Genomic DNA, 19,389 nt, shown 5'->3' on the forward strand with positions numbered 1-19,389 from the left:
ACTGTATCCCAGCTGAGAGGTTGGGGGCTAGTCTGTGAAAAGGCATGAAAATGTGGGGAATTACTCATACACCTGTTTGTGCTAGAAAACAGTGAGCTTTGATAATAAGTAATGTGAACTGTCACTGGAATGGTCAGTGACGCAAGATTGTGGAGCCCTTTGAATACTAGGAGGATGAGTTTGTATTTTCTCACTGAGGAAATGGGGAACCACGGAGAATTTTAGAAGGAGGCAGTCAGACCTGGAAGCTGTGTGGGAGAGGATGAGAGAGGTGAGGGGTGTAAATGTGAGCAGAGCAGTGTGCTCTCATTTGGGTGGGGATGCTGGAGCTCCGTCAGCTCCCTGCCAACTCTTCTTGGAGAGGCCTCAGCAGGCAGGGGCCAAGTGTACAGGTAGGCTAGCAGTGAGAAGTGCCAGGTCTAACAGAAGTGGGGAAGTTCATTTCCATAGTCGTGGATCCTGGCAGTAAGACTTCAGTTTTAGGACATCATTTGAAATCCAAGCCAGTCCCTTCACCTCTCTGGGGCTCACTTCTCTTACATGTCAAATGAAGGGGTCATTTCCAGCTCTAAACCCTTGATATCCTGTAACCCTAAATATAAGGAACAGGAGAAGGTCACGGGCAGCAGAGGGCGTGCTGTTTGACCTGTCAGACATCAATGAAGCAGAAGCTGGCAAGGAACACTGGGAAAGAGTAGGCATAGTGGCATTGAGAAGGCAAGTGATGTGCCCATGATCACCTACCATTGGTGAAGGGCAGAATTTGATTGCACCACTGCAGGAACCAGGTCTTAGCAAGCCTTTCTGTCTCCTGCAGTGAGAAGCATAGTGCTCGGCTCTGCACACACTTAATAGTCATTCAACAAGCATTTATCAAATATCAAGCCTTTTTCTGTAGAAAACATATACAGATACTTTTACTCTGTCTCTGTTTCCTCTACTGTGAAATGGGGATAATAATAGCTCCTACCTCCCATTGTTGTGAAGATCAAATTGGAGAATAGTTCTAAAAAATGCTTATCACAGTACCCTGGCACATAGTTGGTGCTATCTAAATAATAGCTATTATTATTATAAATATGAAATGTTCACGATAAATGTTCATGATAAAGTAATTCTTGTGGGGTAGGATGAATTGGAGTGGAGAGGATACAGCCAGTAGGAGAATCAGGATAAACTCTATGTAGGAAGTAATACTTGAACTGAGCCTTCAAGGAAGGAAGGGTATGAGTAAATGAACAAAGGATTTGAACTGTGTCCCCACAGTGAAGATTGCAGACAGAAGGTGCTCACATTTGCTCACTGTAGGAGTCCGTGGTCAAGTCAACAGGAATGTCTTACATAAACATCACATGCCTTTCAGTATACTAAGTTCTAGAGATATAAGGAGAGGCAAAAACAGTCCCCCAAAGGAGCTCACAGTATGAATTATTAGCTGAGATTTAGAGAAAGCCAGGAGGCAGAGATGAAAAGGGACTCAAGGCCCCAGCTCCTGTGTACATCAGTTCAATGCAGTGGCTTTGTGCAGGACAAATTATTACCATATAAATATCATGTAAGTGTATACTGTAATTATGTGTCTTATCACCTTATTAGACTGTAAATTGCAGGAGGGCCAGAACCTTGTCTTATATGAACTTTGCAGCTCTCCAACACTTAGCATTTAATCAATCCTGAAAGAATTCTATAGGTTGCACATGTACATCATAAGTTGAGTTAAAGGTATGTACTTCAGGTGAAGACAATGGAATGAATTGTGGTTATTGTCTTTATTTCTTACATTGTTTTAAAGATGTATGGTTTTTTATTGGCACTAAAGATTTGCTCCCTATTCTTCTTGCCCCTTTTTTTTCCTTTATCCCTCTCATTAAAAAAAAAAAAAAATCTCCCCTGCCTTCCTCTCCCACTCCTGCTCTCACTCATTTCATTCTAGAAGCGTTTCCCTTCTCTGGAGAAGAGGATGTGAGTGACCCTGAGGCCTTGAAGTCTTTACTTTCCCTCCAGTGGAAGAATAAAGTGCATAACTTCCAGGCAGAGAAGAAGTTCAATGCGGCTGCAGCCCTGGTAGAGCCATATTGTGCTGTCTGTACTCTCTTCTACCCATATAACCAGGTAATTGCCACCTTGCTGAGAATTCCTGTCAGCAGAATTGCTGCAAGGTGGACTTTTAATGCTTTCTATCTCCTGTTGGTACTAGTGACTGCTTTGCTTAAAGAAGGCTCAGAGTTGAATTTTTATGCATTCAAAAATCTATTTCTAAAAACTAAAAGTCAGGTCATTTTAGTGCATTGTAGTAGGTAGAGCCTTCGCTGACATCTCTTTTTCTGTACCTTATCATCCATGGAAGACAGCCCTTGTCTCTTGAAGGCTGTGCCAGGGGAAGACAAACTGTGACGGATCTTATGGAGCTTTGGTTATGAACTGGTCCTAGCAATAGACTTCATCTGCCAGCTAAGGACAGGGCTTGATAAATTCAAGGAGGCTCCTCACCAAAATGTTGGCTTCTGGATAATTCATTTTTTGGCTAAATAAACCATCTACTAAAGGCATAAAATGTTATGATCTGTATTGGCGAAGAGAAAACTATCTGTGAAATCATGGATGTTTTAAAGTATTGAAAGTGTAGGTGATGGGACAACTAGGTAGCACAGTGGATAGAGCACCTTCCCTGGAGTCAGGAAGACCTGAGTTCAGATGTGTGTATTGTGGTTGTCAGCTCCGACAAGCCTGTGCCCCTCCCCTACCTGGACCACTGCTACTCAAGCCTACCTCCTGGTTCCCAGCAGGGGTGAAAAACCCAAGTTCTGCCTCAGCACCAGCATAGACCCCTGTAGTCTCCCCCCTCCCAAGGGCTCAGCCCTCTCACCAGACTGTGAGCTTAGTTCCAGACGACACTGGCACTTCAGCTGATTCAGAGGCTCTGGGGGGTCTCCTTTGTTGAAGCCTTCCTGGGACTGGATCTGTGTCAGGGTGACTGTGGGGTTGGGCTTCACTCCTGTCTCAGCACAGCAGCTCCCTCCTTCTGACCTTCTAAGCCGTTCTTGGTTAGAAGATGATTTCAGCACATTCTTCTGTGGGTTTTGCTGCTCCAGGCATTGTCCTGTGGCATTATTTGGTTGTTTTTTGGAATGATCCTGTCATGAGTTCAAGAGCTCACTGCCTTTTCCTCTGCCATTGTCCTGAGTTCAGATCTGGCCTCAGACACTTACTAGCTGTGTGACCCTGGGCAAGTCATTTAACCCTGATTCCCAAGAAAGGAAGGAAGGAGGAAAGAGAGAGAAAGAAAAAGTGAGATGGGTGTGGTGCTGAGTCAGTATGGAAAAATCTCCCATGTACCCTCCCCCTTCCACATTCTATGTTGCTCTTGGGGGAAAAGTCTGTCAATCTGACTTGGAATTCAGAACTTTGAATGAAATAGTCAGTATTGGAATCACTTGATTTACAATGAACTTAACTATGTGTTCCCAATCAGGAGAAACAGAAAGTGGTAGAGATACCAAAAGCATATCTAATACTAATTTTCCATTCTTACAGAAATGTAATTTTTGGAAAATTTGTACAGTTGTATAATTGGTTAAATTTTTGATAAATTTGCAGATCTTTCTTTCCCCAAATTCAAATGCCCTTTTATATAGCCAAATCCTAGCCATTTGGATAGAAATAACACATGGCAAATTAGATGGAAAAAAATTGTTAGATTGAAATGATTTTAGGGCTCACCAGTGTAACACTTGTAGATTCTTTTTAAGGTGATTTCCTCCATCTCATTGGGAATTTTTTTGATGGAATGAACAAGTAGCACCATAGATTCTTTGGTGACTCTATTACCAACCAAAGGCTACACTTTCAAACCAGCTCAATCCTGTGCCATCCTGGTGCTGTGTCATTCAGGTATTTGGAAGGGAGAGACTACCGCTCAATAGGCCAAGGAAAGGCTGAAAAGGAATTTGGAATCCTGCACTAAGGCTTCTCTTGTCAGTTAATGCTGCCAGAGGACCCCATTGCAGAAACAACAGTTGAACTAAGTCTGTACAAACACACTTAATTCAATTTCCTCCTCATTGGAACAAATAAAGAGATAATGCCTAGAATGGTCTCATTAAGCACATTCCTTTCTCTTCATTGCCAAAAGTGCTGCTGGGATTCAGTTTGGGGAACTTGGATCCAAGATGAGAATTTTCTTAATTACTGTTTCTATAGGTTGTACATGTACATCCTAAGATAATATTCAGAACCAAATCTCATGGTGCCTCATATGTCAAATATACATCATAAATCAAGATATGCAGGACAGCCTGTTTCCTGAAATCTAAAGCAGTCTCTTCTACCCCCCCGCCTCTCCCAAATCCTCCTGCACTAAATTCCCCCAGGTTTGCACTTCATCTGTGTGAAGTAAAGTTTCACACCTTTCCTCATATGGGGAATATGATAGTTTTTAGAAGAGGTAGAGGCATTGTCAAAGTAGCATCTCAGATTTACAGTCCGATACCCATTGTAAATAGGGTTGTAGTTTTCCTCCAGGAGTAAAGGAGATGCTTGCACTTTGTTAGACATGCACTGTCTTTGTGTGTTTGTAAGTGTGTGATTAAACACGTTCCAGTGGACAGAACTGGGAGCAATGGGGGAAGGTCAAATACCAGCAACAGACTCAAAATAAAGGAAACTCCCTGTCAATTAAAACTGTCCAGAGAATCCCCATTACCAAGTGTACTAAAGTCAAAAAATAGAGATGGTTACCTCATGATTCCCAAAATATTCACATCAGCACTTTCTGTAGGATCCAAAAATAGGAAACAAAATGAGGGCCCATCAGTTAGAGAATGGCTCTTAAGAGTCGTGGTATTTGACTGTAATAAGAACGCTTCATTCTGTGAGAAACAGTGAATATGAAGAAATCATAGACTTAAGTGAACTGATGCAGAGTGACAAACAGAACCAAGAAAACAGTATCTACAATGACAAGAATATAAATGAAAACTAAGGTGAAGCCAGACAGAGTTTCGATAATGACCAAAGATGGAGCATCTCTTACTAGATGTTACCTTGGGTAGAGCACTGGACTTGAAGTCAGGAAGCGCCAAGCTTCAATCCTTCCTCAAACACTCGTGTGGGTCTGGGCAAGTCATTTAACCACTCATCTGTGAAATAATGATAGCAATAGTGTCTGCCTCACAAAGTTGTGAGGATCAAATGATATAAGGTATGTAAAGCACTTTGCAGACCCTAAAGTGCTATATAAAGGCTATTAGCATGTTTTTATTATTGTTACCTTCTTACTCTCAGTAGAGAGGGAGATGGCTCTGTTGGATTGCCAGGCTCTCTCACTGTCTCATTGTTCGAGTCGTTTTCATTTAGCAGTTTGTTTATTGCAGAGGGAGGGGCAGGGAGAAAGTAACGTGGAAATTTCTATGAAATAAAAAATTTAGAAAATTAGACTTTCTCATTATTGGAGGCCATCAAATAGAAGTTGGATCACCATTAGTCAGAAATATTGTCAAGAGGCTTTCTATGTAAATATAGATGTTGGAGGAAATTAGATCTAAGATTCCTTTCAGCTCTGAGTTATGATTGTATGACCAGTCCACTCACTTCATGAGGTACATCAAGGGCTACTTAGGTTTTTTTGAGGGTGGGGGCATAAAACATTAACTTTTAATCTTGAAACATTGCCTGTGACTAAAAAATGCATCACCCTGTATTACCACATTCTTATAAAGCCTTTCCAGTTTGGTAGAACCTGTTAAATCTTATGATCTAGTATCATAGCTTTCTTTTTTAAAAATATGATTTTATTTTAAATATTTCCCAATTACATGCAAAGAAAACTTTAACATTCATTTTAAGTTTTGAGTTCCAAATTTTCTCCTTCTCTGTGGCCCCATCCCTCTCCTTGAGAAATCAGGCAATTTGATATCAATTATACATGTAAAGTCATTCAAACATCTTTCATATTAGCCATGCTGCAAAAGAAAATACAGACAAAAGAAAAATAGTTTTAAAAATATGCTTCAATCTGCATTGAAGAGATGATGAGTAGTTAATGAGTTCTCTCTCTGGAGGTGGATAGTATTTTTTATTATGGGTTCTTTGGAATTGTCTTGAGTCGTTGTCTTGATCAGAGAAACTTTTTTTTTTTTTGGACAGGGTGATGACTTGCCCAGGGTCACACATCTAGTGTCAAGTGCCTGAGGTCATATTTGAACTCTAGGGCCAGCACTTTTATCCACTGCGCCACCTAGCTGTCCCCAATCAGAGTAACTATTAAGTCTTTCACAGTTGATCATTTTTACAATATTAATGTTACTGTGTACAGTGTTCCGGCTCTGCTCATTTCACTTTCTATAAGTTCATAGAAGTCTTTTTAGGTTTATCTGAAAGCATCCTGCTCATTATTTCTTATAGCACAATAGTATTCCATCACAACTTGTTCAGCCATCTCCCAGTTGATGGGCATCCCCTCAATTTCCAGTTCTTTGCCAATACAAAGAGAGCTGCTATAAATATTTTGTTACAAATAGGTCCTTTTCCTTTTTCTTTGATCTCTTTGGGATATAGACTTAGTAGTGGGATTGCTGGGTCAAAGGGTATGTACAGTTTTATAGCCCTTTGGGTTTAGTTCCAAATCATTCTCCTGAATGACTGTACTTATTTACAAATCCACCAACAGTGCATTAGTGTCCCAATTTTTCCACATCCCCTCCAGCATTTGTCGTTTTCCTTTTTTAGCATAGCTTTTGAAAATCTAGGATCATTACCATGCCACAAGACATCACAGCAGTACTGAAAACCCCATGAACACCAGTAAACATTTGGTGACTCTCCTACCTGCTGTTACCTAACCATTTGTATAAAGGCCTGGCTTGTTGTTAGCCCTCCCAAATAGGATATTTAGCTTTCAGTGAGGTCCTATCTCTTGCTCCTCAATTCTTTGGGGAAGATAATTCTCAGATCCCAAGCACTATGTGGCCTTGGATAAACTCAGACTTCAGTGCTCTGGTTTTTCATCAAACAGCTTTCTGTGGGCTGTAAGAGACTAAGTATTACATAGAAACTGTTCAGGATGACTGTTGCTAAGCCCACTGTTGATCTTGGAGACTTATAAGGAGTGTCCAGGCACTTATTTGCTGCAAGATTTCTAGCAGTATAGCTAATAAGCATGCCGAAAAGTGGAATGGGTTCCCATCATAGAAGGTCTTTAAATGGAGGCCAGATGACCATTTTTTTTAGTGTACCACAAAACTATGATTTCTTTTCCTTTGTTCCCTCTTGACATAGAGCTGGCATTTATTCAGTATTTATACATTATATGAATGTTTTTGAGCAAGAGCCCTCTACCCATCTCTTACAGGAAAGATTTTACTTAACACTGCTTTGTTACTTCTTAAGTCCTTACAGACAGATAAAGAGACTTCCCAGGCCTCTCTTGGGGAGACCTCCTCCCTACTTCAGCTTTCCAAGTGTGGACAGAAGACCAAGCCCTTGATCCCAGAAATGTGTTTTACTTCAAGCGGTGAGAATACTGAGCCTCTCCCTGCAAATTCTTATATTGGTGATGATGGAACCAGCCTCCTTATTGCCTGCGCCAAATGCTACTTGCAAGTTCATGCCAGTAAGTTAATGCACTTCACCCGGGGACTGAGGAAGGGGTGGGTTGATTGGAAAAGCACAGGAGTTAAGGAAGTGTGTGTGGGTGGTCATGGTCTTGTTCAAAAATTCAGGTGTCCTTGAAATTGCATCTCCCGTGTAATGATTGGAATGATGCCACCTACTGGAGACTTGCTGTGGGAAAGCTCCACCATGAGGAAAATGCCTCAGAGGCATTGTGGCTTTTCCTTGGCGTCAGGAAATGATGTTTGCTCATGGGGGCTGTCTATCAAGGCTACCAGCCAATCAACTTGAGGAGCCTCCTATGGTCTGGGAGGAGACAGGAAGGAGGAAAGGGATCCTGCGCGGAGAGCTCTGGGGCTTTTTTGGGTTCCTGACTTGATGGTGGTGGCGGCAGAGGACTTCACAGGAAATTTGAGGAAAGATAGGAATGCCAGGCTGTTGGAATTCTGTTCTCAATCTTTTTCTTTCTATTTTCCAATAAACCCTTAAAAACCTAAACTTGTTTTATCAGTGATTTTAGTCAGTTTCCCCCAAAACTGGGGGAACAGATTAGAATCCACATTTAGAATCTTAAATTACACACCTGACAGTTATAGAGCTTCTTTGAATGCTTTTCGTTGCTTTTCCTGTAATTAGGTTTCATCCATATCATGTATTCTCAAACATCTACAGCCATGAGATCTAGGTTTTTTATATTAACATACTATACATAGTATTTCACTTTATTACACAATAGGACTATGACCCTTGTTCATTTACTTCTTCATAAGATTTGGGATTATCTCCTGTCCATTTCTCTTTTGAATTTCCTGAAGTCCTCTTTTCTCTGTTTTGTTGGGCAACTCTTAGATGTTCTATGTCCCTTAGAAAATCCTTAGAGAGGATATGTCATATGATTAGACAAAAGCCACAGAAGTTGTTGAAAAAAAGTTGACCTTCACTAGGGTCAATTAAAGGTCCATGAAGATCATCATCAGCACAGAAAGAAAAGACACTGTCAATGTGGCGTCTTCCTTTTTCTGTTCGATCTTACAGTAGCCCCTTTTAGAAACCCAAGGGCAGAATTTAGTAACTGCCAAACTCCTGCTCATCAGCCAGGTGTACTTTCAGTTATAGTTTGGGATATTGTTGTGGCTATTTATTTCACTGGGTACTTTTCTCCTGACTTACCTATTATAGACCTGCCTTCTGGAGTTCTTCACAAACAGAATAGTTAAATTGATGAAGAATACCCTAGGGCAGCTAGGTGGCACAGTGGATAGAGTGCCCCAGTCAGGAAGACTGAATTCAAATCTGGCCTCAGACCCTTGTTTGAGCCCTTTGAGAGAAACCTTAGGCTTGCTGCATCCTGGCTCTTTTGCTGAGATATTATCTGGAGAGAGGATTTTTTTCTAATCTTAATTTTTTTTCCAGTTACATGTAAAGATAGTTTTCAACATTCATTTTTATAAGATTTTGAGTTCTGAATTCCCCCCCACAACAGCAAGCAATCTGATACAGGTTAATCCTATTAAACATATTTCTACATTAGTCATGTTGTGAAAGAAGAATCATATCAAAAGGGGAAAACCTAAAAAAAGAGGGGGGAAAAAAACAACAAAAAAAGTAAAAATAGTATGGTTCAATCTGCATTCAGATTCCACAGTTCTTTTTCTGGATGTGGAGAGCATTTTCCATCATGAGTCTTTTGGAATTGTCTTGAATCATTATATTACTGAGAAGAGCTAAGTCTGTTACAGATGATCATCACACAGTGTTGCTGATATTGTGTACAATGGTCTCCTCATTCTGCTCTCTTCACTCAGCATGGAGAGGATTTCTAATAGCAGATTCATGTGTTTCATGCCAAGAATGTGGAAGACTGGTGGCAATGCCCAGTTGAGATTTGCAATTGAACCAAGTAGTATGATAGAATATTGGTCTACTTATTTGACCTTTGTAAAGAGAAGGTCACTGTGCTGTAAGAAAAGATGAGCAGGAAGAGTTCAGAGAAACCTGGAGGGTCTTACGTGAGCTGATGATGAGTGAGATGAGCAGAACCAGAAGAACATTGTACACAGTATCATCAACATTGAGTGTTGACCTACTGTGATGGACTATATTCTTCTCACCAATGCAATGGTACAGAAGAGGATCTCCAAATCCAAGAAAAAAAAAAAAAGAAAGAACTGTAGAGTATAGATGCTGATTGAACCATATTATTTCTTTTGTTTTGGGTGCTGTTGTTTTTTTTTTTTTCTATTTTGAGGTTTTGCATCACTGCTCTGATTCTTTCTCTTGTAACAGGATTAATGCAGAAATAGGATTAATGTTATTATGTGTATATATATATATATATGTGTGTGTATATGTATATATCTATATCTATATGTATATGTATAGAGATATATAGATATAACCTATATCAGATTACCTGCTGTCTAGGGGAGGGGGGAGGGAGGGGAGGGAGGGAGAAAAATCTGAAATTGTAAAGCTTGTATAAACAAAAGTTGAGAACTATCTTTACATGTAACGGAAAAAATAAAATACCTCATACATTAAAAAAAAAAAAGAGAAGGTCACATCTATTTCTTATCAGATAAAATTACTTTTCATGGCTTTGGCCTTGTAGATAAGAGATCACCACACCATTTGGCATAAATATCTTTTGTAAAGAATTAAAAGGAGAACAAGAGTCCAGTTCCCTTGTTGCTCCTAGGAGACCGGGATCCTACCAGCTCTGTTTAAGTGTGCTTATAGAACTAAGGTGGATAACCTAGCCTAAGCATCCCTTATCCACCCCTAGGCTGTAATCCCTAGCTGCTTTGCTGCATGCTTAGATAAGGATTTAGATTCTAATCTGGCTCTCTACCTTCCCTAGCAGTGCATAGGGGAGCTTTCTTATCAGGCTGAGCTAAATTTGGGGGAAGAATTGTCCATCAGTTAGCACATAAGGGTGAAGTGTTACAGCTTTTCTCCAGCTCAGCTTTCTCTCTCCTGAATCAGTGTCATCTGGCTTTCTCCTGTAGGCTGCACTCTATCAAGTGTTTTGTTTTTGAGTAGCTAATTTGGCTTTTCCACTTGGGCTGCCATCTCTGTGGGGGGATGAAGCTGATAGTACAAGAGTTCTGGCCATGTCTGCTCACACTCTTGGTGCTACTGTACTTGAAACCTACCTTAGGAGCTGCATTCTTAGGACAATTACTTCCCCAATGCAGAGCCCTCCCTTGGGATTCCAGAGGCAGGAAATAAGCACTGAAACTTCATTCAATTGCACACAGCTCTGATGTTCCAAACTGAAATATTTATGCAGTCCAGTTTCTATTTCACATCCATTTCTTGGTTTTCCAAACCCTGAGCCACTCAACCCTAGGATTTCATACCCTTCCTCACTTCCAGGGCTTGATTTGGGTGCATTGCCTGCATAGCCTGTCAATGACCAAAAGAGCCTTTTGATGGAATATTCTTGCGTAGCTATATTGATTGCTTTTCAGTATACGTCTTAAGGAGCTCTTGCTTGTGGTATTGGGGTTGTTAGGAACCCAACAATATTGATGTTTTCGTTTTTAATTATTTCCCCAATCAGAATCTAAGTCACACAAAGTTGATTGGTCAGATACAATAACCAGTTTTGAATTGCTTTGCTAGTGAACTTTTCTATAACTAAGCACATAGAATATCTTAACAATCCTGGCATTAATATTTTAGGATGATAGCTTGGACTTATCCAGAATTAACCACATGTAAAGGGGATTTTAGGTTTCTTTCTCTATAACATTAGCATTTTAAATGAACCATTCCTAGCTTCTTTTGCCCCAAAGCCTTTTGTTCATACTGTGTGCACTGGCCTGAATTAAGGTGAAGAGGATGGTAAGAGAGAACAATTATCTTAAATGTTGTGAATTCTGGAAGGCCTTTGAAATCCCACCAACAGCTGTGCCCATCAGCTCTCAGTGCAATGACATAGCATCTGAGCTGGATCTCTGCCTTCTTTCAGGTTGCTACGGAATCCGTCCTGATCTGGTAAATGAAGGTTGGACCTGTTCCCGGTGCACAGCCAATGCCTGGACAGCGGTAACGTACTCTTTATTGCCAGGGCTCTTTGTTCTTCAGACTTTGCTCATACACATTCGAAAGCCCCTGGTCTTCAGGCCTTTGGGGCTGAGAGTTAGAATTGGGATTAGAACCTGGATCTGTCACAATTTGCCTACAACTCTGTGACTTGAAGCATGATTCCTTCCTTGTCCTAGCTGTAAACTGAAAGAATTAGCCTACTAGAGTAAGAAATACACATTCAAGATATGGAAGAGATATGGAAGAGATAACCCGATAGAATAGAAAGAGCACCAGATTTGAAATTACTGGATTCTCCCATCACTAGCCTTCAGGCAGAGATCGGATTACTGCTTGTCAGGTTTACTGTTGAGTATCTACTTGCTGAAATACAGCATGGACTAGAATAAAATGTTCCCTGTGATACTGAGATCTGGTTGAGAGCCCTGCTTCTGACATTTACCTCACTGTATTATCTTGGGGCAGGGGCAGCTAGGTGGGGCAGTGACTAGAGCATTGACGCTGGAGTCAGAAGGGCCAGAGTTCAAATCCAGCCTCAGACACTTACTAGCTGTCTGACCCTGGACAAGTCTCTTAACTCTGATTGCCTCAAATATCTGGGGCCATCTCTGGTTGTCCTGATAAATATCTTGCCACTGGACCCAGATGGCTCTGGAGGAGAGAGTGAGGCTGGTGACCTTGCACAGTCCTCCCTCACTTAAATCCAGTTCACTGCAAGTCATGACATCATCCTGATGTCATGGTCTTCTTCAAGAATCAAGGACAAACATTACCTCATTCAATTCTCTTAATCCTTCTGGGGGCTCACTTTCCTCACATGTTAAATGGGGATAACAATAATTCACTACCACAAGATAGCTGGGGGTATGGAGTGGGGGGTTGAGGGGATGGGAATGTCAGCACCATAGAAATGTCAGGTGTTGCCTGAAGAGTTAAAGATCTACCCCCAAGAGAGACTCTCCTGGGACAATGAGTAAGAAAGAGCATCTCTGCAGAAGGAAAGTTGAGTACGAAGGTTTGTTGTTTTTACCATTCATCTGTACAATTGTTTTTCCTCTGTAGGAATGTTGTTTGTGTAACCTCAGGGGAGGAGCTCTTCAGATGACAACCGATAAAAGGTAGGAAGGATTTTGTGTGTGTGTGTGTGTGTGTGTGTGTGTGTGTGTATGTGTTTGGCCCTAGAGCTTACACATTTAGCACACTGTGACAACTCCTGGGTGGTTCTGACTAGGAGCAGGAAGGAAGAGGGAATGACTGATCTCTGTACTAGAGAAGCATCCCATAGTTGATACTCACTCTGGTTTTTTGTTTTTGTTTTTTTTTTTTAATCCTGATAGTGGTGTCATTAACCCTTCAAATCCCAAGTAAGACCCAAATATTGGATAAAGAGATTATGATTGGGGGACTGACTGTAACATCAGAGTCACGTCTGAATATCCCATCTCATCCTCTATTTTATGAACTCCTTAACTTCAGGAACCATGTTGTAGTTCTATGAGAATGTTGTAATCAGACTCTCCTGTGAACTGTGCAGGTGGATCCACGTGATCTGTGCTATTGCTGTTCCAGAAGTACGATTTCTTAACGTAATAGAACGTCACCCTGTGGATATCAGTGCAATCCCAGAGCAACGGTGGAAATTGGTAGGTGTTTGAGCCATGTCTGACAGTGTTCTCTACTGTGAAGTTTTTGTGGAATTTGGGCTTTCTTTGCACAAAGGAACTCTTTGTGCCAGACACTGCACTAAGCATTGGGGATAGAAAGAAAGACCAAATACCTTCCCTGCTCTCAGTAAGTCACAGACCCTTTATTAGCACCTACTGTGTGCTAGCCCTGAGAATACAGAGATAAAAGATAGACCCTGTTCTTGAACTCACACAATCTAATGAGGGAGGACATGCGAACAACTGTGTACAAACAAGTGAGAGACAGAATAAATTGGGGGTGGTCTCTCAGGTGGAAGGTTGTAAGATTTAAGGGGGACAGCAGCAGAGACTTTTTATAGAAGATGGGACTTCAGTTGAGACTTGAAAGAAGCCAGGGAACCAGGAGGAGGGAGAATGTTCCAGGCATGGGCAACAGCCAGTGCAAATGTATGACATGAAGAGGTGGCCTCTTGTGTGTGAGGAACAACCACAAGGCCAATCCAATCATTGGACAGCAGAATACATGGAGGGGAGTGAAGTATAAGAAGGCTGGAAAGATGGGGAGGAGGGAGGTGGTGACATTAGCTTGAAAAGCCAAAAAGATGCAAAATTTCAGTGAATGAGTGTGGTCCTGAAGAGGAAAAATGAGCAGACACTCCTTTATAGAGGGAGAGGGAGATTCATGGGCGTGGTGGCATTCTATACATTTTCGAACTTTTTTTGATGTATTGACTAGATTTGCTGGGTTTTTTTTTCTTTAAAAATATAATTTCTTATATAGGATGGTTCTGTGTGAGTGTGTGGGGGGGGATACTTGGAGAAATTCTGATTGATTTTAAAAAACCAAAAATTTATTTAAAAAGAAAAAAAATGAACAGGATTTTATATTTGATCCTGGAGGGAATTGGGAGCCCCTGACCTTTATTGAGTAGACAGGTGGAGTGTGCTTTTATGAGAAGATCACTTTGAATTGGAGTGGGGAAAGACTTGAGGCAAGGAGACCAACTAAAAGGCTATTGTAGTAACTGAGGCAGGAAGTGATGAAGGCCTGAGCAAGTGTTGGTGGCTTTGTGACTGCAGAGAACAGGACTTAAACATGAAATGCTATGAAAATAAAAATGACAAGAATTTGGTAATAGATTGGATGTGTGGGATGAGCATCAGGAGTCAGAAGTGACACTGAGGTTTGGCATCTAGGAGGATGGCGGTGGTGTCCTTAGTGGTAATAAGAAAGTTGGAAGGAGAGGAGGGGTTAGAGGGGAAAGTGCATCAATTTGTTTTAGACATGTTGAGTTTGAGGTGCCTATGTGATGTCTAAAGCCCAGCTAGCTGCCACTCAGAAGAGAAATTAGAGAGAAAAATGTATATCTGAGCATCATTTGCATAGAAATGAGAGTAGGACATTTTATGAGAATACCAAGCAAGATAGCATATGCACAGAAGAGAAAAGAGGACCCAGGACAGACCTGTGAGGGACACCCACAGTTGGTTAGTGAGCATGAACTTAATGAAGATCCAGCAAAGGAGGCTAACTAAGAAGGAGTCAGACAGGCAGGGCAATACAAGAGAGAGCAATGTTAGGAAAACTTAGAGGGAGAGGATAATGCTTGACAGTGTCAAAGGCTGCAGAGAGGTCAAAAGGATAGAGCACTGGCCCTGGATTCAGGAGGACCTAAATTCAAATCTGGCCTCAGACACTTGACACTAGCTGTGTGACCCTGGGCAAGTCACCCTCATTGCCATGCCACAAAACAAAACGGATGAGGACTGAGAACAGGTCATTAGATTTGTCAATGAGGACGTCACCAGTAACTTTAGAGAGAATCATTTCAGTTGAATGATGAAGTCAGAAGCCAGGTTGCAAAAAGTTCAGAATCGAGAAAGGAGAGGAAGTAGAGACAAGTGTAGATAACTTTCGAAAGGAGTTTAGCTGCAAAGAAGGGGAGGAGAATGATGGCAGATGGTTTGATCAAGGGAAAGAACAGAGGGGTGGAGGGCCTGGAGATCACTGTGAGAACGAAGAAGGGGCCCTATAGCATAGAGAAAGATGGAATGAGAAGGAAGTATGGTCAACTAAAGGAATGTCATAACACCCAGAAATGCCTCATTGTTCATACACCCACCCACAGCCCCAACCTCTCTCACACTATGAGGGAAAGCATTGCTGGGCTGGGACCTAGACTAATTCCAGGCACTCACTAGTAGTGTGGCCAGGGCAAAGCACTTCATGGCTCTGAGTGTCCATTTCTTTCATCTGAAAACTAGTCATAAGAATGCTTCTCCCATGACTTCATGCCTGTTGTGAGGAAAGTATACAGTTTACAGAGTGCCATGTGTGTTAGAGTTGTCTTTGCAGTTAGGTAAAATAAGGAAGTTGACAAAAGGCTTTCTCTCTAATGCTTTTTCCACATGTATGACTGAGCCTGTTTCTTTTTTTTAAAAAGAGACAGACTAGAATTTATACTTCCAAATGAGCATTGTCCTTCAAAGTTGTCCTTCTGAGAAACCATACCCTTTTTCCAGTGGTGTTGCCATTGCTTAAAGTATTTTGAAGATCTCTTTTCAAAAATTGCTGTCTTAGCTAATTTAACCACTCATTTATCCACTACGCTTGGTCAGAATGAAAAAATCAAACCTCCCCAAATATTTGCCACCACTGAGGCTATAAAGAAGAATATGCTGTAGACTCTGGAAGCAATTTCCAAAGAGCCTCTTATAACATTTTCTGCAGTCAGAGAAGCATTGTAATCAATCCAACATTTACAATTATAATCTTGTTTTTGTTGATATCTGTTGTATTTATGTCACCTTTACTTCCAGATATATACCTTCCCCTCTCCTCTACCCAGGAAGCAATCCCTTGTAATGAGGATTTTTTAAAAAGTGATGGGGGAAAAAAAGCAAGTCAACGAACCAGGCCAATACCTTAGCCTTGTCTAACAGTATTGTCAACATTACCCAACCAGAGTCCCTCATCTCTGCAAAGTGGGAGGGATGGTTCATTTTCTCAGTTCTTTTCGGGGGGTCAGAACTCAACATTTCTACCATATGCCAGGCATCATGCTCAGCACCAGTGATATAGAGACAAAAATGTTAGTCCTTCCCCTCAGGGAGTTTACCTTCTGTCAGGGGAAACACACACACATGTAACTATGTACAGAAATATAGATGTCCATACAAGGTAACTGTATAGGGAGGGCACTTACTTGGAGGATTCAGGAAAGGCCCCAACTGAGGAGTGGACTTAAGAAGCAAGGGATTCTAAAAGTTGGAAGCAAAGAGGGAATTCATTCTAGGTATATGGTAGCAGCCGATGAACTTACATGGAGAAGAAAGACCAAAGGTCATGCGAGGAACAAGAGATAGGCTGGTTTGGCTGGACTATAGAGTAAATAATGTCTAATAAGCTTGGAAAGATAGGTGGGATATGTGTATTCTTGTAGGTTGTAGGATACATACCAATTGCATGTCTATTTAAAGCTTCTGATACCTAATATGTCTACATAGGTCCCTTGGAGCCCTTAACCTTTGTAAATAGTGGCCTTGTCTTAGGGATTGAATAAAAGGCATTCATGCAGCAGAGCTGGGTTTGCTATAGTTAAATAGGCACTTGCATTATTGACTCAGTTTATTCTTCTGGCTATCTGTTTTGGGGTGGTAATGCTTTCTCGACATCATTTAGTCCAGCTGCCTTGTCTTTCAGATAAGTTTTAACTAGAAGTAAATAAATGTGAAGGCAGTTGTACCTTTGGGGGCCGGGAATGTAGTATTCAGACTTCTCCTGTGTCCACTCGGGGGCAGTATCTCCTGCACAATGATCAGGCTTCTCAGGATGCTCTTCATGGTCCTCTGTACCAGTGAAACACCTGGCAGCTGCCCCCAAAGAGGAGACTGCAGGGTATAGAAGAACTTGCTGTGCCTTTAGGAGTGCACAGTGCACTGTAACATCAGACTGGTGGTTGGGCCCAGGTCAGTTGTTGGTCTGGATTGGAAGGACACATGTGGGTGAGGTAGTGTTTGGGAAGGGGAAAGAGATCATTAAACATGCAGCCACCAGATCCAAGCCCAGCCAGGCATTGGATGGGTGATTACGAAGAGGCTCTGTTGCCTTCCAGAGTTATTCCTCTGTTGTGCAAATGGGTTCTGTACACAAATGTGGATGTAAAAAGCATTCATTATTCAGGTGGAGTGATGGAGCAATGCAACACGCGAGTGATAAATCCTCTCGCACAGGCTCTTTATGGATCATCTGACATTTCCAGCATGCATCCTCTTCATTACCAGCACTTGTAACGATGAATTAAAAATCCTTTTACACAAGGCTCACTTGTACTGCTTAATGGGGCCTCACAAGGCAAGCATTTAACTCCTGCAGGTCTGCCCACCAGCAGCCTAGCTCCCTCCAGGCCCAGCCTTCTCAGTCCAGTTTTGAGATACCTGTGGCTAAGGAAGGTGATTTCATAGGGATGTCATTTGCATTTACATACACTAGGACCCCCACCTAAGGAGAGACAAATGTGAGTCCATCTCACCTTAGACCTGATCCAAAGCACCTTGTCAGACTACCAACTAGATTGCCAGCTCCCATAGTTGTTTGAGTCCCCATCCAGTGGCACAACTACTTATACACAAAAGCATTTCAGATCTAACCAGTCTTAGCCAAGTTCCTTGTTGAGGAACAAGAAGAATCCAACTACTACTCACTGTTTAGGTCAGTGGTGTGATGCAGTTTGGCAGCTCGTGTCTGGTCACGGCTTCTGCTGTAGGACAAATGTTTATGGATGGTGCCTAGATAGGGTGTGGGATTTCTTTGTGTGAGACTGTTAGCTGTGGGAAGCACACGATAAGACTGTTCCATGTATCTGTTCTTAGAATATATTACATGTAAACACTGAAAGGACTTTGGGCCTGCTTCTTGACAGCAAGGAAGTTGTTATGTACTGCAATGCTTGAAATATTTATTGACTACATTAGATCACCTGTCCTGCATATCAGTATGTAAACCTGCCTGTTCTTTCACACGGTTTTTCATGCACAGATGTTTTGTTGGTTTGTGAGAGCTGACTGATAACATGATGCCCACTAGGAGTCACTCTAGGTCCACATTAGCAAGCACTGAATGGCTCCTCTTGGAGCCCAGCTGTGTTTGTGCGTCGTGGTTCAGTTTTCCATCCAAGCCTGTAGCCCTCCCTTCACATGGTGTTAACCACCTAGCGGTGTATCTCATTCTTAGTGGATAATCACCTGAATTCAGCTCCTGTGCCCCACAGAAGTGGCCAGGCAGATCATAGGATCGGACCATCTAGGGATGGAAGGGGGCCCTCAAGAAGCTATCCAGGCCAATCCATGAGTGAGCAAGAAGCTCCTCCACCACATCCCTGAGAGTGGGTGATCCAGACCTTGGTCTGAGACCTCTCCTGGAAGGAGATTGCTGCCGCCCAAACCCAGGGCAGCCCTTTTCATGTTCACATGGCTTCATTGGAGAGGTTTTCCTTAATATCCAGCCTAATTCTGCCTCTACATTTTCTGCCAAACCATTACTCCTAGTGCTACCATTTGAAGATATTACCAGATCTCCCAGATCATTCTTAATCCTCAATGATAATGGATGGGCAACGATGATCTTGCAACCATAGCTTGTTAGCTGAGCTGTAGAGGTGGGGCCCTCTGCTTGGAACCTCCATTTCCTCCCATTGTGCAGGCCTGGGTTTGACTTGGGGGCATGAATAGAGGAGATGCACAGAGCAGTGTCTTTGAAGAACCCCAGAGTATCTGAATGATCCATCAGGATGTTGTCTGCACTGAGCCCATGCGTCTTCTTGCCGTGCAAGGCTCTCTTAGCCCATCCAGCCATGCACTGCTATAAGAAATGGTCTTTGCATGGCTCCTGATTAATGGGGTATTATGGGGCTGAGTGTAAATTATTTATGACGTGGAAATTCAGAATAATTAGCTGTCATTCCGCAGTGGAGTAAATGAATTGTAGTGTTCATCATGCTGGAGACAGCACATTTTTCACTCTGATCTGATTTTTCACTATGCATTTGCTCTAAGGATTTTCTATCACGAGCATGACTAGCTA

At 41.9% G+C, this 19,389-nt stretch overlaps 1 protein-coding gene across 2 annotated transcripts in view; it reads left to right on the forward strand.

Moving 5' to 3' along the window:
- Positions 1–19,389, forward strand: part of KDM4B (lysine demethylase 4B) — a 255,297-nt gene that overhangs the window by 215,401 nt on the left and 20,507 nt on the right. For both annotated transcript variants that reach the window (XM_043986635.1, XM_043986644.1), the window contains 5 exons: positions 1,934–2,112; positions 7,387–7,609; positions 11,585–11,661; positions 12,724–12,779; positions 13,196–13,304. In XM_043986635.1, the coding sequence (XP_043842570.1) occupies positions 1,934–2,112; positions 7,387–7,609; positions 11,585–11,661; positions 12,724–12,779; positions 13,196–13,304 (644 nt within the window). The remainder of the gene's footprint in view (positions 1–1,933; positions 2,113–7,386; positions 7,610–11,584; positions 11,662–12,723; positions 12,780–13,195; positions 13,305–19,389) is intronic.

The sequence above is a fragment of the Dromiciops gliroides genome, chromosome 1, assembly GCF_019393635.1.
Source record: "Dromiciops gliroides isolate mDroGli1 chromosome 1, mDroGli1.pri, whole genome shotgun sequence".
NCBI classification, from domain to species: Eukaryota; Metazoa; Chordata; class Mammalia; order Microbiotheria; family Microbiotheriidae; genus Dromiciops; species Dromiciops gliroides.